This window comes from Equus asinus, chromosome 15, assembly GCF_041296235.1.
Source record: "Equus asinus isolate D_3611 breed Donkey chromosome 15, EquAss-T2T_v2, whole genome shotgun sequence".
Classification (NCBI taxonomy): domain Eukaryota; kingdom Metazoa; phylum Chordata; class Mammalia; order Perissodactyla; family Equidae; genus Equus; species Equus asinus.
Genome location: NC_091804.1, coordinates 25,674,118 through 25,699,180, shown reverse-complemented (window position 1 = coordinate 25,699,180; position 25,063 = coordinate 25,674,118). Strand labels below are relative to the sequence as shown.

At 38.4% G+C, this 25,063-nt stretch overlaps 1 protein-coding gene across 9 annotated transcripts in view; it reads right to left on the bottom strand.

Annotated features, from left to right (window-relative positions):
* Positions 1–25,063, bottom strand: part of CBFA2T2 (CBFA2/RUNX1 partner transcriptional co-repressor 2) — a 139,616-nt gene that overhangs the window by 18,367 nt on the left and 96,186 nt on the right. For 8 of the 9 annotated variants that reach the window (XR_006514109.2, XM_014828787.3, XM_044748478.2 and 5 more), the window contains 6 exons: positions 21,694–21,837; positions 17,423–17,664; positions 8,356–8,445; positions 5,112–5,293; positions 3,911–4,161; positions 928–1,013 (listed from right to left, as the gene is read on the bottom strand). Coding sequence is in view for 8 of the 9 variants with exons in the window: in XM_014828787.3 (XP_014684273.1) it covers positions 928–1,013; positions 3,911–4,161; positions 5,112–5,293; positions 8,356–8,445; positions 17,423–17,664; positions 21,694–21,837 (995 nt within the window). In the remaining variant the exon portion in view is untranslated. Of the gene's footprint in view, positions 1–927; positions 1,014–3,910; positions 4,162–5,111; positions 5,294–8,355; positions 8,446–17,422; positions 17,665–21,693; positions 21,838–23,532; positions 23,650–25,063 lie in introns of all 9 variants that reach the window. The other variant, XM_070485764.1, reaches the window with a different exon arrangement.

The following is a 25,063-nucleotide window of genomic DNA, read 5'->3' as shown; positions in this document are numbered from 1 at the left end:
ATAGATCTGCACCTGGGATCTGAACCCGCAAACCTGAGCCGCCAAAGTGAAGTGTGCTGGAATTAACCACTACACCATGGGGCCAGCCTCTCTCACTGCTTCTTTATATATGTATATATATATATGTAGACACACATACACACATTTAATTTTTTTTTGAATTTCAAAATAACATTTTTTTGGATTCAAGGTTGAAACAGCCAGGGTCTCATTATAATACGGTCCTTTAAAGACTATGGTGTAACCACATTATATATCAGCCCAAAACATACCAAATCATCTGATAAAGCCAGAGATCTATATAAGAATGTAATCAGAAAAATAACATCCAGAGACAATATCACTCAAGAAGGAAAAGCTGCTGTACGTATATTTCAAACAGGTACTACATCTTCTCTTCCCTTTTTAATGAGAGGGGAAACTCTCTTCCACCAGGACAGAGAACTCAGGCTTACCTTCTGTACTATTACACTAATTCTCATTTGTATTTGAGGAAGCTCCATTTATTTAACACTTCCTATATACCAGGCCCCGTGACAAGCACCTTAGATATTATTGCAACCCTCTTGTGAATTCAAATAATTCAGCATTCTTTTTTTTTTAAGGTATAAAAATTAAGGATACAAATGGTGAAGCAATTTGCCCACTGCACAAAGGTAGGAAGTGGCAAAGCTGGGACCTAAACTCACAAACCTATGTTTTAACCATTAAACTACATAACTTCACTTCGTTATGACCTGAAGCGATCACCCCACGATAAAGATTTGAGAGTTATTCTTAGCTCTCTAGCTGGGGGAGTAGTAGATAAATCAGCTTTTATTGCAAAGACATTGTGGCTCTGGTTAAATTCACTTCAATTACTATTCGTAATATTGAGAATTAAAAGTAATAAGTACTTAGGAAAGTTACACACTGTAAGAGTCTTACATGATCAAGATGTTTCCATTCATCAGCCCATTCCCTTTCTGTCAAACGGTGGTCTACCAACTCATCTTGATAGCCTCCATTTAGACCTATTAGAAATTAGAGATTAAATTTCAAGAATACAGTAAACAGAATTCCACCAAGTAAATACACACACATTCATACCAAGTGTCAGCACACTACTAAGGCCATGATTCAGGATGGAGTGTGGGACCCACAAAATGACATAAAACCAACAAAAAATCACTATTCAGAATATATAAAAAAACTCCTACAAATCAATTATGAAAGACAAATAGCCCAAAAGAAAAAGAGGCAAAAGAAATAAACAGGTATATCACAGAAAGTACAGATGGTCCATAAACACAGGAAAAGACACTCAAACTCATTAGTCACACAGTGCAAATAAAATCATCATTAAGATAACATTTTACATCTTTACATTGGAAAAAATTAAATTGTCAGATAATACGACAAGGATGCAGCACAATGTAAATGCTTAACCACCACAACTAGAGTGGGTACTGTACAAGCACTTGGAAACAACTTAATGTTACCAAAATATTAATTTTTACTTGGTTTTAATATATACTGAAATTTGCAGGAACACAAAGACTGTGTGAATCAAGGGTATATAGAGTTAAGAGTTGTCGACTATTTTGAAGAATGTCACATATTGCTAGACTGCTCACAGAATTTGAATCATTAATATAACACATCTGTTATCACTCTGAATTTATAAGTGTTGTATTCATAGTGATTCTGTATCTATGCAAGCAACTGCTTATTTGATTATATCTTCTATAGTGATGAATGAGCACTAACGTATTATAAAATACTTTCTTATATATTACGCTTTAGAATATTGATCCTAAAATTATATGTCTAAGGTAGGCTACAGTATTCATAAATTTCATTTTAGGAGAATGGGGGTGGGGTGTTACAATATATTTGTTTATAAAGGGGCAGGGGAAAAAATGGTTTGGTAAGAGCTGAGAACCACTGCACTATGGCATATGTTTTCAAAAGAGGACTGGGGAGGGGCCGGTCCCGTGGCCGAGTGGTTAAGTTCGCGCGCTCTGCTGCAGGCAGCCCAGTGTTTCGTCAGTTCGAATCCTGGGCACGGATATGGCACTGCTCATCAAACCACGCTGAGGCGGCGTCCCACATGCCACAACTAGAAGGATCCACAAATAAGAATATACAACTATGTACCGGGGGGCTTTGGGGAGAAAAAGGGAAAAAAAAATAAAATAAAATCTTAAAAAAAAAAAAAAAAAAAGAGCACTGGGGAAAATTGAGGAATCTGTAATCAGCCTGGAAGACAAATGGTTAAACCTGAAATAAACAATCAAGGGAGAGGATTAAAGGTCATTTCAAGATGAAAAAGTTTTTTTAAAATTGTTAGAAATGCAAGGAAAATCTGACCAAAATGAAGTTATAGCTAGTTTTTAGGATACTTTTCTCTTAGAAAGTAACAGATCGAACTGGCAAAAAATTTGTATGAATATGGAAGAAACCAACAGCAAACCTAGTTTTTAACATAAAAAGAGAGACATAGGAAAAAGGGGATTGGATCATACACAACAGCTGCTAAGGGGGGCGTCATAACATGCGGGCAACGTACCTAAGCCTTGGGCACCGGACAGCTGGGGTCTGAATCTTATCTGTGCTACTTTGTAGCTATGGGATTTTGGCCACAGTTTTTTCATCTGTCATCTACAAAAAGGGCATAACAACTGCATAGGACTGCTATGAAGATTAAGTGAGATAATGTATGTACACCACAATCTATGTGGTACCTAAGATTCAGTAAATGTTGGCAGCTGAGAACACCACTGCTGTCACGGTCCTCACCATTCAGCCGCCACTGCATGAAGCCAGAGCCCTATCGTGCGGTCCAAGCCCCTGAAAGATGCTAGTGAGCCTAAGTCAGAACAGGGACGGGCAAATGTGTTGCAACATTTCACTCCACAGGGGACCCCACAGATGGAAATAGAGGGGAAACCCTGGAAGCTAGTAGCCAGTTGGTTCTCTGCTCTGACACATGCTCAGCAGTTAAACTCCAAACAACCTCCTGCAGTAAACCTGAGTACATGACAAAGAGCTCTTGTTCAAAACTGATCTCCAGTGAGGTTTGTTAAGGGCCTTTTTGTTTCTTCCTAAATTTAATGGTTACAGAGGTGGCATGTGCCAGGTATTCCAAATGTAAAAATGACCCAGCACAGGTGGTGGTTATCTCCACTTTAGAATTGAGTTATCCGAGGATCAGAGAGCTGAAGCAACTTGCATAAGATCTCACAGCTAGTTAGGATGCAGAGCCAATATTTAAATTTACATATACCTTACCTCTCCTGACCTAAACCATCTATGCACTTTCACTGCCAAGACCATATATTTTAAATCTTTCTTAGTTTTAAAAATGTTTCATTCTGAAATAAATTCAGACTTTCAGAGAGGTTGCAAGAACAGTACAAAGACTTCTCATTTACCCTTCATTCAGATTTCCCAAAGGTCCCCTGCAGTACATAGCTGTATATTGTAGCTGTGGGTCCTCCTAGTTGTGCTATGTGGGACGCTGCCTCAGCATGGCTTGATGAGTGGTGCTAGGTCCACGCCCAGGATCCGAACCAGTGAAACCCTGGCCACCGAAGTGGAGTGCACAAACTTAACCACTTGGCCACGGGCCCAGCCCCTATCATTCTCTATCTTTTTTTTGAATCATCTGAGAATAAGTGATACCCTTTTATTCTTAAGTATTTCACTGTGTATTTCCTAAAATTCGTTTAATTCTACTTCTATCATATGATAAGAAGAAGATACGAAGTAAGATCAATTCTAATAGTCTTTTTAATGTATAATATTGTTTTATCTTATCAGCAGAAAAAAGCAATAATGACATTATTTTGCTTTATCACTGAGTAGAAAAGAAACTCAAGGATTCAATCTGAATTTAAATCATTACCATGCTGCTTACGTCACTTACTAAGATTGTGGTGTCTGTCACGAACTTCTCGATGTTCCAGCATCTTGGGTTCACGATACAGGTGGGAAGTTGCAATATCTTCTAAGGTGTAGTGCTGAAGAGGCGGAGGAGTAGGATGAAACTGGCCCCCAGGATTCATGAGGGGCACAGTGAGGGCAGGACTGTGCCGGGGAGCAGGGCTGATGGTACACACTCTCTTGGCAGGAGGCTCAGGAGCAATTGTCTCTCTTTCAAACCCGCTCTCTTCCCTCCTGTAAAAGAACCAGAAGTACATATCTGAGCCCGTCAAGAGGCATTCACACAAACATTTCCTGAGTACCTACTTTGTGCTATGCACTCTCACAAACAAGAAAACAGCAAGAAATGGTTTGACATGAGGCATAAACGGAAATGTCCCTCAGGGACCAGGCAGATAACGGTTCCTGCTGATTTATTCCAGTATTCAGAGGTCAAATCCATGCATATCCAGGCAGAAACCCCTCAACCTCACAAAGCAAAGGAGAAACTAAGGAGATGACAGCATTTTCTTATATGAGAGGAATATGAGTTCAACTATGTTTGGGAATGTTTTGAGATCAAATTTGCTACTGTGGAGGGAGGTCAGTTACTAGAAAGAAACAATTCTCTACGTGGGAGAAAAGTGTCACATAATTAATACACTTGTGAGTTGGTAGGGTTTTTAATCATTTAGGTTCAACTGTAACAAACTTCCTACTGTTGTTAAATTATTGCTTCCTTGACAAAACATAGAACATTGTGGTAGACACTCATACTAAAATTTACAGAATAAATTAATATAATTTCAATCTTCAAAGTAAAGGTGATTCATTAACAAGTACCAATAATTAATTGTTACACTTTTACAAGACTTCACACATTAGAAAAAATGCCTTGGGAAGATTGTATTTCTTACGGCTCTGGAACAGTGAACCCACAGGATGCTCTGGAGCAGAATTTCTCACCAAGGGTATACAGAATCATCTGAAGAGTTTTTGAAAAATACTCATGTCTGGGAGCTACACCTATAGATTTGAGAAGCATTCTGCTGCCTGATGTTGGGACAAAGCAAAACGAATCTTAGAAATTCTGAGTCCATACCGATACATAACCACTGTAATCAAATTCTCCTTCTTTCACAAGCAAAGAACAAGCTCAGAGTGGTTCCAGAAAAGCAAGAACAACGAAGCTCTTCTCTGCTCACCTCTCTGGACTGGGCCTTTTCCCATTTCCATGCACTTCCATGAGCAGCTCAGAAGAGTCTGCAGGCGACGCAATACTGGTGTTGAGCAGAAGGTGCTCATGCTGAGCCAGGTACTGGGATGGCGTCTGCTTAGCAGCCCGAGCGCAGTGCAGCAGTTCTCGCTGCAGCAGTGGCAGGTTAGCCTTGAAAAGAAGAAGCAGGGGCTGGAAGGTACTTTTCCCAGTGTTGGGCTCTACACAACAGGGCTCGCCACCTCAAAAGGTTTCACAAACCAGATGACACAAGACAAAAGCCCTTTTCTCCTTGTCAGTCTGATTTTCAAACGCCTCTCTATGAATAAAGTGACATCTATTATACTGAACTTGAGTTATTGGTTGACTTGTCTCTTGCCCCCACAAGATGTAAATCCCCTTCGGGAAGAGACTGCATTTTATTTACCTTTGTGGCCTAGTAGAGAGTCAAAGCTCACTGTAGGTTTGTTGAACATAATAATTTAGAAACTTAAAACATTTTTGAAGACTTCAGTCAGAGAATTAGTACTGCCTACATGGGAGTAGGAGGAATTCATCCTTTCCTCTATCATTACAAGCTCTGGTTTCTGTCTTCTGAATCCCAACTTGTCTCTCATAGCTTCCCTTCATGTGATCTATGAGAGCTGCCAGGGAATTCTGGAAATAGTGATTATTCCGGCTTGGTTGGAACATGGTGTTTTGAAAAAAGTATTGGGAATGATGATAATGAAAGCAACAAGCCTTAGACTAGGCTCTGAGGATTCACAGGTAACACAAGGACATGCTCTATTTCTGTAGTGTGGCACCCTAGTTGGGCACATTTCCTTATTCTGTAAAAGGACAGTTAATTATCTACTGATTATTTTTCCTTCTCCTCAAACTTAGAAAAACTCTAAAGGTGATAAATCATATAAAAAATGCTATCCATCTTTAAACTTAACTATAGTTCCTTCACACATAAAATGTACTTTTCCCATATTCCCTTTTATTAAAAAAAAAGTAAGAATTATATTTTTCTCCCAAAATTTAAAAATAATTCAGCCTGAGCCCATAATAGAAGTCTTTATCCCACAGGAAACAGATGAGCAAGTGAAAGGAGAGTTTTAAAGTAGTCATCCCTTTACCAAAGGTTAATTTAGCAGGCACCATAATTAGAGATCATTTTAAAGCAGAAATAAATTGACAAAAACCCAAATGCTAGCCAAAATGCTGCTATAACAACCTACCTCATGCTGTTTTCCAAAGTAACAGAGTTAAGAATAGAGAATTTGACCACATAAAACAATTTTTAAGTCTGTTGTATAACCTCAATCTTGTAGCAACTGTAAAAACTTAATTGAAAAAAATACCATGTCAGATCTTTACACACCTGTGCCATGTGTCCTTTGATGAATTAAAAAGAAAAAAGCTAATTATTTCCTATTAACACAAATTTCACAATTTTTCTTGATTTCAAAATCTGAGGGGAAATAATTGTCTACTGGCTCTGACATACAGAAGAGAGACCAAGACAGAACTAGCACAGCTGGTTCGGGGCTGAAAAAAGCACTACAGACTGCTCTGAGAGGCTGAGACTTCAGTGCTATCAGAACTGAGCCACAACACAGGCAGTATACCTGAGACCTATGCACTTCCTTGTATGTCTGTTATGCTCTAATTTTTTTTTTTTCCTGAGGAAGATTCACCCTGAGCTAACATCTGTGCCAATCTTCCCTTATTCTGTATGTGGACTGCCACCACAGCATGGCTGCTGACAACTGGTGTAGGTCTGAGCCTGGGAACTGAACCAGGCCACCAAAGCAAAGCATGCTGAACTTAACCACTAGGCTACAGGGCTGGACCCTATCTCTAATTTTTAAAGTTATAAAAACCTGGTATCAGTACTTCAGTAAGATGACCCATCTTTTTGACGTTACTCTATTTTCTTAGGAAATGAAGGTAAAGTACAAGAAGGCAAAGGGGCATTCTTACTTGGCTAGATGCTTGACGATTTGTGAGTCAAGAGGCAAAATTGAAGATACTACGTAGGTACTCATACACAAGAGAGAAGAAAATTAATTTCCACAAATACTCTACTGACAAAAGTTAAATTACAAACACACATGAGGTACAGTTTTCTTGTGCTATCATTCTACTACTAATGAAAAGAATAGTATTCATTTGGGGAGAGGTGATGGATTAAGGATAATATTTAGCTTAACTGGAGTTCAAAGTTACTGTTCCCTATTATCAAATCAACTATAAATGTTCATCTGTAAAAACCATTCCCGGGCTGTACAAAACCATGTAGTGGGCTGGATTTGGGTCACAGGTTTCCAAATAATGCCTGGTCTAAAGCACACCGCTATTTGACTCTAGTCTTTCACTGCCTTTGAACTATTTTACAACTCTACAAGTTACAGATAACTGATGGCAATGCAAAATAATTGTTGTCTATGGACATGCATAAACTTATGTCCAGTAGAGCTTTAACCGACTTCCGTTGCCCGCTCTAGAAGCCAATTTTACTTCTGTTTGCACACTCATCAATAATCCTGATCTACAAATGTGTCTGTTCTGTGGATTCTCACCTGAACTAGTTATAACACATTACTAATTCCCTCAGCAATAATGAGTTAAATAAAATCTTTGATGTGAGTTTGTTTTTTATCTGTATGAGTCATAATTTCACCTGTTTTTGAAAATTACAGTTTAAAAGGAAAAGACAGAAACTTTACAGTGGAAAAGCATGGCAGACACTGCCTTTACCAAGTGATCAAAGTCAACATCACCGATTCTGAGACAGTTAACATCTCTGTCTCCTGAGGGCATGCAGTGATACCACTTACTAGCTAGTCCTGCCTAAAATGCGTAACACACACACTCTCCACCCTCTGTCTACAACCAAAAGATTTAGTGTCCAGTTACTTCCTCTACTAAGAGCCCAGCCTCCACGCCACCCACACCTCTGGCCCACTCACCTCCTGCTACCCCTGCTCCTAACTTGCTCCTTCTATGTGTTACCAGCAGCATCTGCATACAGACCACAACTCAAGACTTTTGCAATTCTCATCTTATCAAGTACATGGCTTATCTGCAGACTGCCCTCACATTTCTCTAGCAGCCCAAAATAAAATAAAGATAGGAAAATGTGACAAGATGCCCTGATTTAAATCACAGAACAGGGATCAGCAGCAGATCTTGAGGAAATGTTGAAGCTAAATTATATTCAGTAATTATCTCATAAAATTTACCTTGAGGAATGGAATCACAAAAGGACGAAGAGGAAAGTTTGTAGCCTCTTGGAGCTTGCAATGGAACTCTTCAATTGTTACTGTTGAGTTCTGAAAAGATAAACAACATTGTTCAACTTCTAAAACCGGACAGTGTCCTCCGAATATAAATCTGATAGTATTGAATCTTTTAAAATCATAAGTAAAAAGATAATTCCAAGAGCACTACTGTGAAAGATCCCTTTCAAAGGTTAACTGAATTCTGTTATTTATGAAAGAAATTCACCTCCTTGATTTTCTTTCCTCTACTACCCCAAATCTAAATTCTCCTCTATGCTCAGCAGCCCGGGCTGTAGAACAGGGCACTGCCTTCCTCACTGCCTGTGAAGACAAGCAACTCAGGTCTCTTGTATTGAAGGATGCATCACAAGTTGCCTCAGGAACAGGAAACCAAGCTTAAGATGTTCCCTGAACAGATCCTGAATCAGTCCAGGACATCAACTTAAAGACTCAATAACGTAGAGCCTCATTTCTTTAGAAGTTCATTTCTTCATAGCTTCTGCCTACCTCCTAGCATCAGTTCCCCAAATCTTCTAAATCAGAAGTTAAAAAACCAAACCAAACCAAAACAAAACCCAATAGGTGCCCTCTACCTTCAAGTGGTCTATTTGCATATCAGAGCACCTCCAAATAAGCAGACTCTCACTGGTAAGATTTTAGTATTCCTAGCAAAGTTATTAGCACTTCGCCTGTACTTTTTCAAGTCTGGCTTTAAACTAAGATTCTCAGCTCCTTTGTTAAAGGAGAATGGTACAGAAAAATATTTTTTTCAAAGTTCACAAAATATTTTCAATTCCCTAAAACACAGCATAATAATGACTTAAAAAAACAAAACAAGGGGCTGGCTCCGAGGCCGAGTGGTCAAGTTCGCACGCTCTGCTCTGGGGGCCCAGGGTTTCGCTGGTTCGAATCCTGAGCGTGGACATGGCACCACTCATCAGGCCATGCTGAGGCGGCATCCCACATGCCACAACTAGAAGGACCCACAACTAAAAATACACGAGTATGTACTGGGGGGCTTTGAGGAGAAAAAGGAAAAATAAAAGCTTTAAAAAAAAAAAAACAACGAAACTGGGCATTAATCTGAATTCTTGCTCCCCTGAAAGAACAATACCATTTCTAGGAATTTACTTTTATAATCATCAAGTGTTCAAAGTTGTAACAAGTATCATACAAATTATTCATCAGCACAATATTGCTTCTTAACAATAAGAAATGAAGAACACATAGGTCCACCAACAGGAAACTGCAATAAAAATTACGATACAGTCATAAATCAGAACACTTGGGGGGGTACAGATTTGTATGAATTAATGAAGAAAGGTGTCTATAATATACTGTTAAGTGAAAAACCAGAAACAAAATAGTATGTTTTCCAATAATCCATTTATGAAAATAACACACACATATTTATATAGTATTTTAAATGTCTGGAAGGACAATTCACCAGCAGTTATTTCTGGATGTGAAATTATGTTGAATTTCTCAAATATATCATATTACTATTCAGTAAAAATTAAAATGTTTCCCTTTAGGGAAAAAGGGTATATATCTTAACCATGTTAAGTGAAAATGTTTGAAAAGTTTATCTCATTTCATTCTTTTAAACTTTAACTGAATACTTGTTTTAAGTACATGACAGTTGTACAATGCAACCAAAGGGACTGGTAATCATGAATACACAGTAAATGTAAAAATGTAAAAAGTACGACATTCTTTCCCTGCTACAATGAATGTTATCAGGCCTCACAAAATAAACACAAGCAGAGTAAATCTATGGAAACATTATATGACTGTTAAGTTTTCTTGTGGATGGACAAAGGAAGGAAAGGATAGACTGAGTGGCACAGACAAATAGGCCAGAGAAACTGACTTAGGGCTATATACACTGTAGATGCAGAGCAGTCCTCTGAGAGGGATGATAAGCTGCTGTTCTGTTATCCTTCCCTCTCATTCAATTATTTAATAAATAAGAGCATAGTTCTTTTCCTAAGAATTCATAGTCCAGTGGGAAAACAGACAAGTAAGCTATTCATTACAGTATGACTGAGGTACACGTGGGCAGGACCTTACAGCAGGCAGAGAAGACATGTTTGAATCAGACTTAGGAAGACAAGGAAGGCTGTAGAGAAGCGCCACCCGGAGAAGTAAAAGTGCAGCCTTGGGGAAGATGCTTCTGACAAAGAATAACGTGAAAAGGCAAAATGGTAGGGGCTCTGGTCTCTGGATCACAAGGGCATCACCTATAGTCGTCTTAGAAGACAACGGATATAGATAGGCTATGAGACTAAAATTATTCTTTTAAAATTTTCAGATTATTATAATCATAAGAAGTTGCAAAAATAGTACAGACAGGTTCCCATGTATCCTGCACCCAGGTTCCCCCGATGGCTACATTTTATATAACTTTAGTGCAATACCAAAACTAGGGAACTAACACTGGTAAAACGTGTATATAGTTCTATGCCATTTTATGGCATGTGTATATACAGGTCATCATCAATGTAATCAAGATACAGAAGTCTTATCCACGCCAGTTTATAATTTTCCTAAATATTTCCTTGATAGATACTGACATCCATATCAGACAATGTTATATTTTTGCTTCAACCACCAAACATAATTTAGAAAACTCAAGAGGAGAAGGAAAGTCTACTGTATTTACTTATAATTTTACTCTTTCCATTTTTCTTTCACCTATTCTGATATCTTAAGATTCCTTCCTTCATCATTTTTTTCCATTTCAGGAATTTCCTTTAGCCATTCTTTTAGGGTAGGTCTGCCTTAGACAAATCCTCTGAGTTTAACTTCACCTGAGAATATTTTGATCCCTCCACCTTTCACTCCATAAGGATATTGTCAATAGATAAAAGATTCTATGTTGATAGTTCTTTTCTTTCAGCACTTAGCCTCTGTGGTTACTGACGAGAAGTCCACTGTCCCTGGAATTTTTCCCTTGTAGGTAAGATGTTTCTCGCTGCATTCAAGATTTTCTGTCATTTTTGCGAGGGGATTGAGGAGGGTGCGGTATTTTGGAGGCCTGCTCAGCTTTTTTGAATCTGTAGGTTTAGGATATTTGTCAAATTGAGGAATATTTCAGCCATTATTTCAGCTCTTTCTCTTCTCCTACTGTGACTCAGATCTTTTGTTATATTCCTTCAAGTCCCTGAGGTTCTGTTCATTTTTTTAAAGTTATTTTATCTCTGTTGTTCAAATTAGGTAGTTTTTTCTATTGTTCTAGCTTCAAGTTCACCGATCTTTTCCTCTGTCCTCTCCATTCTACCTTTGAGTCCATCAGTGAGTTTTTAATTTTGTTATATTTTTCACTTCCAAAATTTCTATTTAGTTCTTCTTTATATCTTCTATTTCTTTGAGGAGCTTTTGTATTTCTTCATTTGTGTTGATAATTGTTCACTGAAGCATTTTTTGTGACGGCTGCTTTAAAATCCTTGTTAGATAATTCCAACATCTGTGTCAGTTTAGCTGATGTCTGTTGGTTATCTTTTCTCATTCCTGTTGAGGTGGTCCTGGCTCTTGATATGACAAGTGATCTTCTACTGTATCCTGGACATTTAGGGTTCTGTGTTGCAAGACTCTAGATCTTATCTCTGTTTTCTGTTTTGAAGGCCTCCTCCGACACTGTGCCATTGGGAAAAGAAGAATCCTTGATGCTGTCAGAATCCTTGATCCTAGGTTCCCCCACCCAACCTCTGTTGATTTGGAGAGGCGAGGAAGGAGGGGCTCATTACTGTTCGGAAGTGGTGTAAGTTTGGTTTCTCCACTGGGCCTTTGACCAGAAAGGGAAGAGTGCCCATTACTGCAGTTTTTTCCGAGGTGTTTGGCTGCAACAGGGTGGTTATTGTCTAAAAGTTTTCTATCTTGTTTGTTTCCTCCTTTCCTAGGCCTTTGGCTAGAAAGAGGCTTTTTTTTTTTTTTTGGTTTGTACTCCTGTTTCCAGATTAATAGCTTCTCCAGACCACAATCTAGGATATATGATGAAAACAAAACCTAGGGAATTCACTGCTCTGTACTTCCTTGGGTCCCAGGGTGACTGGCCAATCTGACTTCTTCTCTTCGTCTTTTAGAGTCTTATTTTTATTTTATATATAACGTTCAAGGTTATTTTCTCTATTTCTCAGGAGGAATAGGAATAGGAAGAGGCACACCTTTCTGTTGCACCTCTGAACCAGACTTGATAGTTAATGACTACATCATATCCCCTTAAACTGATGTATCGAAACTTACTCAAGCTTCTATAGGACATTCAACAGGTTTCAATTTTTTTTGGCACTATAAATAATATTGAACTGATTATCCTGGTGCACATTGTTTATTATTTTCTTAGGATGAATTTCAAGGAGAGAAACTGGTGAGTCAAAGGAACGGCCTAGTTTGTGGTACCTGAAACACTGCCAAACTACCCTCCAGAATATGTATTCTCCAAATAAGTGGGTGGAGTACAGAACATTTCCCTTTACCTTGCGGTGGAAATCAGCCAGGCCTGCTCCCTGGCATAGTTAGAGACTACCAGTACTTTACCTCCGATACACCAGAAACACAGAATGCACATAGGGAAACTAAACTCCAGCTACCTAACCATGCAGCCCTTTCTGAGTTGGCTAACAATGTCTCCTCCATATGGAAAGACTGTTCCACTTACATATGCCCACCAAAATCTTAACCATTCTTTTCATAAATAGAAGACTCAATAAGGCTTTCTTGAAAGAGAAGTATAACAATCTAAAGATGTTCATTCTCCTCCAAATTAGACAAAGTTTTCAACAAAATGGTAGCAAACCCAAAGAAAAAGAAAAAAGAACAGAATGGTAGGTTCAACTGCAACACACATAAGACAATCGTTTTATCTATGAATAAGGGCAGTTTTATTTCTGTCTTTCCAATCTTTATATCTTTTTTTTTTTTTTGCAGAGGAAGATTCAGCCTGAGCTAACATCTGTTGCCAATCCTCCTATTTTTGCTTAAAGAAGATTTGCTCTGAGCTAGCATCTGTGCCAGTTCTCTTCTATTTTGTATATGGGTCACCAACACAGGATGGCTGCCAATGAGTAGTATAGGTCCACGCCTGGGAACCAAACCTGGGCCACTGAAGCAGAGCGTGCTGAACTTAACAACTAGGCCACAGGGCTGGTCCCCCCTTATATCTTATTTTCTATGCTAGAATATTCCGGGTTACATTGAATAAAGAAACATCTTTATATGATTCCTAATATCAGAGGGAAAGCTTTCAAAATTTCAGCATTAAGCATGAGGCTTGCTATAGCTTTTATTTTTACATGGATTTAACTGTCATCAGATTAAGGAAGTTCCTACTATAACTAGTTTGCTAAGTGTTTTTTTTAAATAATGAATGGGTATTAAATTTAACATATTTTTTCTGCATCTTTTCCAAATATATTTACAGTTTCAACACCAACTGCTAGAGATTGAATGTAATCGTTCAAAATTCATATGTTGAAACCTAATCCCAATGCGTTGGTATTTGGAGGTGGGGGTCTTTGAGAGGTGATTAGGTCCTGAGGGCAGAGCCCTTATGAATGGTGTTAGTGTCCTCATGAGAAATGAGACCCCAGAGAGCTCCCTTGCCCCTTTCACCCTGTGAGGACACAATAAGAAGCTGGCCATCTATGAATCAGGGAGTGGGCTCTCACCACACAATGAACCTGCCAGCACCTTGATCTTGGACTTATCAGCCTCCAGAACTGCAAGATCAATGTTTGTTGTTTATAAGCCACCCAGTCTATGGTATTCTGTTATAAGAGCCTGAATGGACTGAGATACTGATCTTAATGAAAATCCCAGGATGTGAGAGTATAAACTGGTATAACACTTGGGAAATGGCCTTATATACTAAATTTGTATGTATGCAAACCCTATGAAATCCCAATTCCATTTTTTGGTGCAATGCTTGCACAAATGTATCATGTATGAGAATGCTCACGGCAACATTATTTGTAATGGGGCCTGTACAGAAAAGAGTTAACATAGCAGGTCTAAAACTGGTAACCTTAGAAAAGCCTGCTTGCAAGGCTGGACCATTGGCTTGCATCTAGGAACTTGGCTGATAAACAGTTTCCTACACTGATATAAAACTTTCCCTAACCAAAAAGGTGGAAACACCTCAAGTGTCCATCAATGGATGAATGGATAAACAAAACGTGGATGACTAGATAAGCAAAATATTATTCAGTTATAAAAATGTAGAAAATTCTGACACATGCCACAACATGGATGAACCTTGACTACAGTATGCTACGTGAAATATGCCAGCCACAAAAGGACAAATACCAGGGGCCAGCCTTGTGGCTGAGTGGTTAAGTTCATGCGCTCTGCTGCTGCGGCCCAGGGTTTCCCTGGTTCAGAACCTGGGTGCGGACATGGCACCACTCATCAGGCCATGCTGAGGCGGCATCCCATGTGCCACAACTAGAAGGACCCACAACTAAAATATACAACTATGTACTGGGGGGATTTGGGGAGAAAAAGCAGGAAGAAAAAATAAAGAAATAAAGAGCTCAGAAATCTGACAGTGAATTAAAAGAAAAAAAAAAAAGACAAATACGGTATGATTCCACTTATATGAGATACCTAAAATAGTCAAGTAGAAAAAAGGTTGACAGGAGCAGAGGGGAGAAAGGAGTGGGGAATTACTGTTAACGGCACAGAGTTTCAGTTTTGCAAGATGAAGAGAGTTCTGGAGGTGGACAGTGGTGATGGTTGTTGCACAACAATGAATGTACTTAATACCATTAAATGCACACTTAAAAATGGTTAGTAGGGTAAATTTTATGTTCTGTGTATTTTATCACCTCCTAATGATAGCAAAGTAAAAACAACTGCAAGAAAGGAAAACTTAACCCAAGCATGGCTATTTAAAAGAGATGATCAGCTACATCTACACACACTTTCATAGCTAGAAAAAGATTTTTTTTTTACTTTGCCAACAAGGTCTGTCATTTTTTCTTTTACTCTTGAAATTATCCTTAAGCACAGACTCTACCTTAAGTAATTTGCTGATGGAATTAGCATAACATTCTGATGTTTGCTTGCTTCCAATTATGTTCAAACTCATTTTGAGATTTAATGTCAATTTTATTAGCCTAGATCCAATAAGACTTTTCGATAGTGTAAAATATGAACAATAAATACTTTTTTCCAAAACGAAGACAAAAAATCTTTTTCTAACTGATGAGTGTGGCTCACTGTGCCTAGACTGCTTCTGCAAACAACATGGTTTATGCTAAACACTGGTTTTCCTTCTGGGAGTCTGGAATTTTGGTAGGTGCTAGGCAAAGAGTGCCTATGTGCCCAGACCCCAGCAAAAACCTTGGACATTGAGTCTCTAATAGGCTTCCCTGGGCAGAAACGCTGCATGCATGTTGCTGCATTTTCATTGCTAGGGGAAGAGTGAGCTCTGTGTGAGGATTCATAGGACAGAAAGAGCCTAAGGAAGCCCGCACATGGATTCCTCCAGACTCCAACTGTCTCTCTCTCTCCTTTATGATCCAGTCGTGTAACCTTATTATGCCTCTGTAATAAATCTTAGTTGTGAGCACAACTATATCCCAAGTCCTGTGAATTCTTCTAGCAAATCTCAGAATGCGGTGTTGAGCCGCCGACTCTGCCTCAAAATGCAAACAACTCAAATGTCCATCAGGAGCAAAAAGTATAAATTGTGGTATATACCTACAATAAAATACTACATAGCAATGAAAATGAACCACCTACAGCTATACAAAAGAAGGACTGAATCTCAAATGATGAAGTAGTTTATTGCACATTGCCTTATACAAAAGTTGTTTATGCCATACCAGACTGAAAAATCTTTTAAGGTAGCAGTTCTTAAACTTTTTAGTTTCAGAATTCTTCAAATTTATGTGGGTTACACCTATCGATATCACCATATCAGAAATTAAAACTGAGAATTTGAAAAATATTTATTATTAATCACTTCCAAAGTAATTTCATGTTCCCAAAAAATGTAGTAAGAGGAATGGCACTTTTGTTACAGTTTGGCAAATCTCTTTCATGTCTAGTTTAATAAAAGACAGGTGGGTTCTCCTATCAGTTTCTACAGTTAATCTCTTGTGACATCCTATATTATGCCACCTCTAGAAAATTCCACCATACACTCATGAGAGAACAAGAGTGAAAAGGTAAGTAACATCTTAGTATTATTATGAAAATACTTTTGACCTCCTAGACTTCCTGAAAGGGTCTAGGGGAATCCCAGGGGTCCCTGATTACACCTTGAGAACTGCAACATTAGGTTTAGAACTGTGATTCATCTTTATCTCATATCGCAGCAAACATGCAGGAGTGTAGGGTGCTTAGATGGGAGGTAAATCTTGAAAAATTCAATTTACAAACATTGGGAACTGGCAGTATTTCCCTTATATACACTGAGAGTCAAACCCCACCCAGATCTCAATGTGAGAAAATCACTCCCTTATACCATGGGTTCACCACACTCAGTATAGAAGGAAAAATTATGTGTACCTTGAAAATTCTAAAGAAACTGTATTTGCATAAGGAGCTGAAGAATGTAATCCCTTTGATACTATTTACTTAGACTATGAAACTTATAATTTTACAAATTATTATTTTGGAAATTAAACTTGCTGCTTTGCTTTTCTCTCTGGTTTGGAAACAAAGCACAAGGCAATGAATATAATAAGTTAACAAAACCTCGCGTTAACTTGGTTGAACCTCAGTGGCCTATTGAAACTCAATTTTAAGACAAATTCAAAGCTGCTTATTGGAATTAAATCACACCATGAGAAACAATAAGGTAAACTTTATAGATTTGTTTCTTTGATAAACATTGTCATCCACAATTGAAATCCACAATTCAACAGTTTTATACAAGTTACATAACTTATCTAGTCTGTAGATTTTGCCACATTGCTACAGGTTTAGGAATGAGCAGAAATAGGTACAACTTCTCTGCTCCTGGCTTTGGTTCTAAGCCACACACTCAGGCAGTTGTCAACAGTGATGCTGTACTTACCACCAGTGCTAGAACAAGAGTCCGCACCTTCTCCCCAATCTCAGGTGAGATGTCATTGCCAAACTGTTGAAGAGTGGTGAGGAAGCGTTTTAACTTGCTGAGCTGCCGAGCACCACAAGTGGCTGGCAATTGTTGATTTGTTAGTGCAGATGACGTGGAAGAGGCAGGACCATTGCTGAATCTCTGTGGTGGTGATGGGGCACCATTCAGGGTAGGAGGAGAATGGTTGATGCCATTGCTTACTAAAAGAAAGCCAAAAGGAAAGACTCAGTTTAAGTGCAAAACACAAGGATCTTTGTTAATTTCTTCTGGTTTGCATTCTCCTTCATTTATTCGTTTGAATTTTGCAAAGCACATGTTAAAAGAATACACAAGACACTGTTTATGCCCTCCATGAGACTGCTATATAGTGAGACATACTGTCAGATAAAAAATGACAAGAGAATAACATAGAGTGTTAAAAAGGAAGAGTACAGAGTACTATAAGAGCAAAGAGAAGGGACATCTAACTCTGCATGTGCCATGGGCAGGGGTAGGTCGTTTTAAGACTTCCTGCAACAGGTTCTGCATGAGATGAGCCTGGGAGAATATGTATTTCCAATGACTGGACATTCATACCCATCTTTTATGTCACATCTCCTTCCCAATTTTAGGGTCCCAGAGAAGTTAAGCAGTCAATTAGAATGTAGCATGTGAACAAGACAACCAGAAAACAGAAAGTTACATTAACGTGAGAAATAGTTTATCTAGGCTATAAGTTTAATGACCTATTCCTACAATAAGGGATTATGTCTAGTCAATTTCTCTCTGCCTTGACCGTGCTACATTAATACCGACAAATTCTTGGTCATTCAATAAAGCATTTTTTTAGACACCATACAGGATACTCTCATTCTAGATTTCTGCTCAAATTATAATACATGTGATTAATTACAGTTTTCCTATTTTCCCATTGTTCTTAGTGGTTTCTTGCTAGTTTTAATTTGGAATACAACTCTAGAGCTAAGTTCTTGGCGGCATTAAGAAAAAATCTCCATCTTCACTGAACAGTGAAACAAAATTACCTAGTGCTTAAGTGTCAACAGATTTTTCACTTAATCATACCCAGGCTTGAAAATCTAAGAAGGTAAAACTGTAAGAAACAATTTTAGTCAAGACTTAAGCCAACTTTAAACAGCTCAATCATTTAATCTTTACCTAATTTAGAAAAACAACATTTACTTATATTTTGCTTAATGCCAACTCATTAATCATGAAAAATCCTCCACTTCCCTTCTTCTGCCTCCAAGTCAGTCACAGTTGGTTGACTATTACTGCTCCTACTTCTTGACTGACCCTTATTCCAATTTGTTCTGGCAAATTCTTCTTCATCCTGTTTAGCTCAGATGTTACCTGAAGTATGTATCACCTAAAGCATATCAAGAAGCATCCTTTGAAAGACTCTGCTGCTCCACGTTAAGGTAAACCCTAGTAGATTTATTAACTCTCTCTGTGCTGCCTACAGATGCTTCCATTATGTTACTTTACGTGTAACATAAAGTATGTTACATTTGTTCCATATGTATGTAATATTATGTTCCCCTGTTATTTACCAAATTTCTTTACCTTTATTTATTTATCCACTATGTTATTTACCTTATTTCTTTCTGTATTTGCACTGCCTTATTAGATTATGCACTCCTTGATGAACACTAACTTACAACTGTGTATACTGTATATACCTTGGCTTTGTTCATTAGCTAGCAAAGTGTAAGTGCTCAGAAAATGTTGCCGAATGATTCACTGCATAAAAGACAAACGGGCTGAGCAAAACAGGGTGAATCCTCTTCTGTGTCTTTCATTAAAAAGAGCTCACTGGAGGGGCCAGCCCTGTGGCTGAGTGGTTAAGTTTGTGCACTTTGCTTTGCCTGTTTGGATCCTGGGCACGGACATGGCACCACTCATCAGGCCATGCTGAGGCGGCATCCCACACGCCACAACTAGAAAGACCTACAACTAAAATATACAACTATGCTACCGGGGGGATTTGGGAAGAAAAAGCAAAAAAAGAAAAAAAGAAGAAGAAGAAGAAGAAGAAGAAGTGGATTGGCAACAGTTGTTAACTCAGGTGCCAACCTTTAAAAAAAAAAAAAAGAGAGATCACTGGAGCTACTGGAAAGGAAAGCTCAATACTCAATGTCAGCAATCCAGAAAATTAGTTGCAATGGTCTGCCATTTCCTTGTGTCCACAGAAAGGCCAATTGCCATTGGAAAGCTGGCCTCTTTTAAAGCTACCCATAAAAATACGCTTTTAGCCACCCTGAGCTCACACAAGCTTTTTTAGTCTCCTTAGTGAAAGTGCATTATCACCTTTTCTGCAATAAAACATATCTACCCCCAGTAGTCAAGTATGGAAGTAAAAAGGGCTAAATTTATATATACATATCCTTATTGTCTGTATCTTGAAATCTGAATGATAGCCTGGGTTTAAATCTGTTTCATTTCAAGATAGTACCTACATCTAAGGAGATATAACTTTGGGAAAAGGAAAATAGAATTTAAGAGACAGGATATCTAACTTCATTTCATTCACTGTGGCTCAGACTGCTGCAGTTGCCACTCACTTAATTACAAATGTTTTGGGAAAACAAATCTTCTATTAAAGCGTACCTCTTAGACTCTCTTCTCTTGCCTTTTGAAATAATAAACACACAAAACATAAATGTTAGCAAAGATAGTATGTAAGCTTGTGAAATGGTGTTTAAACATGGAAATGCAAACAGCACCTAAGACAGTGCTCTGACATGTTGCGACTCCATAAATATCAAGTGTCTTCTGTTTTATGAGGCAAAATATCTATACAAGAGTCAATGTGAACTGAAGGTAGCTTGGGCATGGAGAGGCAGAAGAACTCAAATTAAAATCTAGACATATGGGACCAGTCTGGTGGTTGAGTGGTTAAGTTCATGTGCCCTGCTTTGGTGCCCCAGGGTTTCACAGATTTGGATCCTGGGCATGGACATGGTACCGCTCAACAGGCCATGCTGAGGTGGTGTCCCACATGCCACAACTAGAAGGACCCGCAACTAAAATATACAACTATGTACCGGGGGGCTTTGGGGAGAAAAAGGAAAAATAAAATCTTAAAAAAAAAAAAATCTAGACATATATACGTATGTATGTAAGTCTAGACCTTAAATTGAGGTTTTTTTTAGTATGGACATAGGACTGAAATTGCTGGGTTATAGGGTAATAGACACTGCCAAACAATTTTGTCATACTCAAACGACATACAAGCATTCAGGTTGCTCCATACACACTTACCAAAACTTGGTATTCTTTCTCATTTTGAACATTCTTGTGGATGTATATGGTATTATATTCAGTTTTAGTTTGCATTTCCTTGATGAGTAGTAAAGTAGACCACCTTATAATATATTTATTGGCTAATATAATTCTTATGGACCAAACTGTGAACGCCACGAATTTCTATGTTGAAGCTCTAAACCCCTACTCCACCCTTTGCCTCAGTGCCTCAGAATGTGACTATCTGGAGATAGGGCATTTAAAGGTTAAATGAGGTCTTATGTGTGGTCCCTACTCCAATATGACTATTGTCCTTATAAGAAGAGGAAGGGACAACAGGGATGAGTGTGCACAGAGGCAAAGACCTGGGAGGATACAGCAAGAAGGCAGACATCTGCAAGCCAAGGAGAGAGGCCTCAGAAGAAACCAAACCTGCTGACCCCTTGATCTTGGACTTCTAGCCTCCAGAACTGTGAAAAAATAAACTTCTGTTGTTTAAGCTATCCAGTCTGTGGTATTTTGTTATGGCAGCCCTAGCAAACTAATACAATAATCATTCTCTTTTGTAAAGAGCCTTACCATGACAGTCCTGGAATACTTTTAGAAGTAGTTTCACAATTTTATTAAACTACTTTGATCCCTATGAATTAATATAATAATTTAAATTCATTATTTTAGAGACAAAGAAATTAAAAGTTACTTATCAGCCAAAGAGTATGAAAACAAAATATTTAGACCACTAAATTTCCAAATGCCTAAATTAGCTAAGTACTATTCTCAGAAAGCAAAAGCAATTTATAAAAGTAAGAAATCACCAGTATACATACACACACACACACACACACACACACACATATACATATATATGTATGTGTGTACATATGTTGAAAATGTTGACTAATATATGCAGAAGGCTTAATGGCAGTCAGTCACTTAAATCCAAATATCACTCTGAACCACAAATTCAAGTAATTAAGAGGTCTCACATGCTGTAGGAGTAAATGACACTGGCCTGGGTCCTCCGGGATTTATTGGTGGGAGGGGTGGCATGGTGGGAGGTGAGGATCTTGACTGTATCTTCACTTCCACAGGCGATCCAGGCATTGCTGGCACCCTTTTCTCAGGACCAACTGTAGAGAATAAAAGGAATGAAGGTCAAAGTTTTCTGTAAGATAATAAAAATGTGACAATAATTTGAAACACCAACACACTTTCCTAGAGAATTGAGAAGGTAAGAAGATGCTTAGTTTAATAGGCTGAATGGTGACACCCAAAAAGACATTAATCCCTTGAACTGTGAATGTTTCCCTATTTGGAAAAGGAGTCTTTGAAGATGTAGTTAAGGATCTTGAGAGGAGATCATCCTGGATTACCTGGGCGGGCTCTAAAGACAATATGAATGACACCCTCATAAGAAGAGTTGAAGAGACACAGAGGGAAGACTACTTGAAGACAGGCCTAGTCACACACAGAGAACACAATGTGACGGTGGAGGTGGAGGTTTGGAGTGATGCGTCTACAAGTGAAGGAGCGTCAAGGATTATCAGCAGCCTCCAGAAGCTAGGACACAGGTATGGAAGAGATTCTTCCTCTGACTCCCCAAAAAGGAATCAACCATGTTGATACCTCGATTTGGGACTTCTGCCCTCCTGAATTATGAGAGAATATTGTTGTCTTAAGCCACCTTGCTTGTGAAACTTTGTTACAGCAACCCCAGAAAGCTAAAACAAGGCAACAAAGTCAAGGGGTGACATGACCTGAAAGTTAACAGTGAGAATAGTGGCTGAGAGAAGAAAGCAGGTTATAAATTCAGCTTATCTCAACTGCATTCTTTCTTGACTTCTCCTTATAAATGTATCAAATTAATAGGGGAAAATAAAATATGACTATCTAGACCAGTAGGTGTCAAACGCATAGCATGGAAATAGGATAATAATCAGTTGTGCATAAATTACTATGAATGATGAAGTAGTAAATTTTTACACATAACAATCACTCTAAGTAGGAAAAAAAAAGGTAAATTCAACAGCTCTGGCATCAGGCATGTAAATGCCATTTATGATGTATAGTATCCAAAAAGATGAAAAGCAGAGCTGATTCTAAACTAAGCACAGGCTACTTTACCCATGGGGACAATTTGTAAGTAGCTATTTGATAATACCAGGCAGTAAGAAATTCCAAAAAGAGAAATTTGATAGATTAAACTTAATGATGTTAGAATTCGGTTCGAGCTAATATGAATAAGACTTGATACTGAGGAGTAATATTCTAATATCTTCAAAAAACTATTTTTCCCCATTAATGGGAACTTGTTATACACTTCGTTAATAATAGGGCCAGGGCTACCATCATCACCTTTAAATTGAGCTATTTCCTCTCAGTTAAGTCTAAACTTTTCATTTAAGTGCTATGTATTTATTCTCCAATAACTGCTGGATTCAATTTAAAGTACAAGAAATGGACACCAAACGTTTAAATGAGAATGTTAAATCAAAGATTTCTTTCTGTGAGATGATTGCTATAAACACACTACATACAATTCATGACACTGGCAACAAGGCACATCTTTTGTCCATTCATGAGCACCTTCTAATGAGGAAAATACCCCCAAATATTCTTTTCACGCTTCAGTTTGTAATGGCCACATTCTGGGAAGAGATATAATGAATACAGAAAGTCAATCAAGGAAGTAATGCTCCCAAGTTACAAATCCCCTGACAAAAACATACAGCTCTCTTTGAGAGCCATGTGGGTAACACTCTGTCAGCCCTTCCCATCTCTCTGTCCAGGACATTTTCTTTGTGAAATTGATGGTAGTCCTGTACCTGATTAGTAGACTAACGAGCTGTTGCGTTTGTCTTTTTCCTCTTGACAGTATTTCCTCAATGCCCTTCAGAGAACAGTTGACACGTTTCCAGCTCTTCCATCTGGGGCCCAGCTTTCTGGAGGGTGGGGGGAGAAGGGAAGGAAGGAACTGACAGTTGTCTCGCACTGTTATGTGTTGTGTATAGTGTGCAAGAACCTAGAGGGAGCCTTTCTTCAGACCACCTGCCTTTAACAGCAAGGGCGCCAAAGGCCTGAGGAGGGCTTAGCAGTGAGATGTGTTTTAACATTCAGCTCTTGGCAGAATGAAATACTCAAAGCAGCCCAACTGTAGAACACTGAATAACATACCACTGAAAGCTCAGATACTGGGTAAAACCCAGCCTAAAAAGTACTGTTTACAGATTAACACTACCCATCTCTTGTTCACACCACTACTCACAACTCTGCAACACTAGTGTTATTTCTCACGTTTCAATAACATTGTCTAGCAGAAAAAGCATGTGTATGGAGATAAGAGATTTGATGTGAATTCTTATTCTGTTACTCATAACCTACATGAATCTTATCAAATCATTCCACCTTTCTGCGCTTATTTTCAACACATGTAAAATGGGAGATGATAAGACCTACCTGCAGGAAAGACATAAGAATTAGAGCCAATGCCTAAATTAGTGCTAGACTAAAGATGGTTGTATTCAGTAAATAGTAATGATGATTAGAAAACACGAAGCCAGGGCCGCTTCAGCAGCCCAGGGTTTCGCCGGTTCTGATCCTGGGCGCAGACACGGCACCGCTCATCAGGCCATGCTGAGGCGGCATCCCACATGCCACAACTGGAAGGACCCACAACTAAAAATACACAACTATGTACCGGGGGGCTTTGGGGAGAAAAAGGAAAAATAAAATCTTAAAACAAACAAACAAAAAATCAGGAAGCGTAGTGTCAAGTTCGGATTTACCCTAACTAGCCATGTGACCATGTCCAAGTTAATATCAATATTGGTTTGCCATGGAAAATGGGTGTACTATCAACAATTAATCCACCTAATACCTCCAAAGTAGGTATTTTAACCTTCTGCTTGGTGGCTGAGACATGTCTTCATGTCATCACTGTTAGAGTGACTTCATTTCTGAATTTTCATGAAACTGATGTTCATGTTTTATATTCTAGCTGGATTCCTTCAAAGAACCAACCATATTTTGAGCTCTTTTTAATTCCATAGAACGTTAGATAAAGTTCAAGGAGAAGAAATTCCTTTCTCAAGTGTGACTTGAGCCCATAAACACCACTGCTCAGACTATCAAAGAGACATAAAGTCTTCATTCCCAGAAAATCAAAATAACGCTTAGTTTTGTCATAAAGGTTCAACTTCATTCTAAACATAGATTCTAAGATTCAAAGTGACAATTTATTCATTCTATGAGTTTGTGCTTTGGTTATTTTGAATATTTGGATAAATATGGATTAAAAAATAAAATTCATGGGGCCGGCCTGGTGGCAGAGTGGTTAAGTCCAGCTCTGTTTTGGTG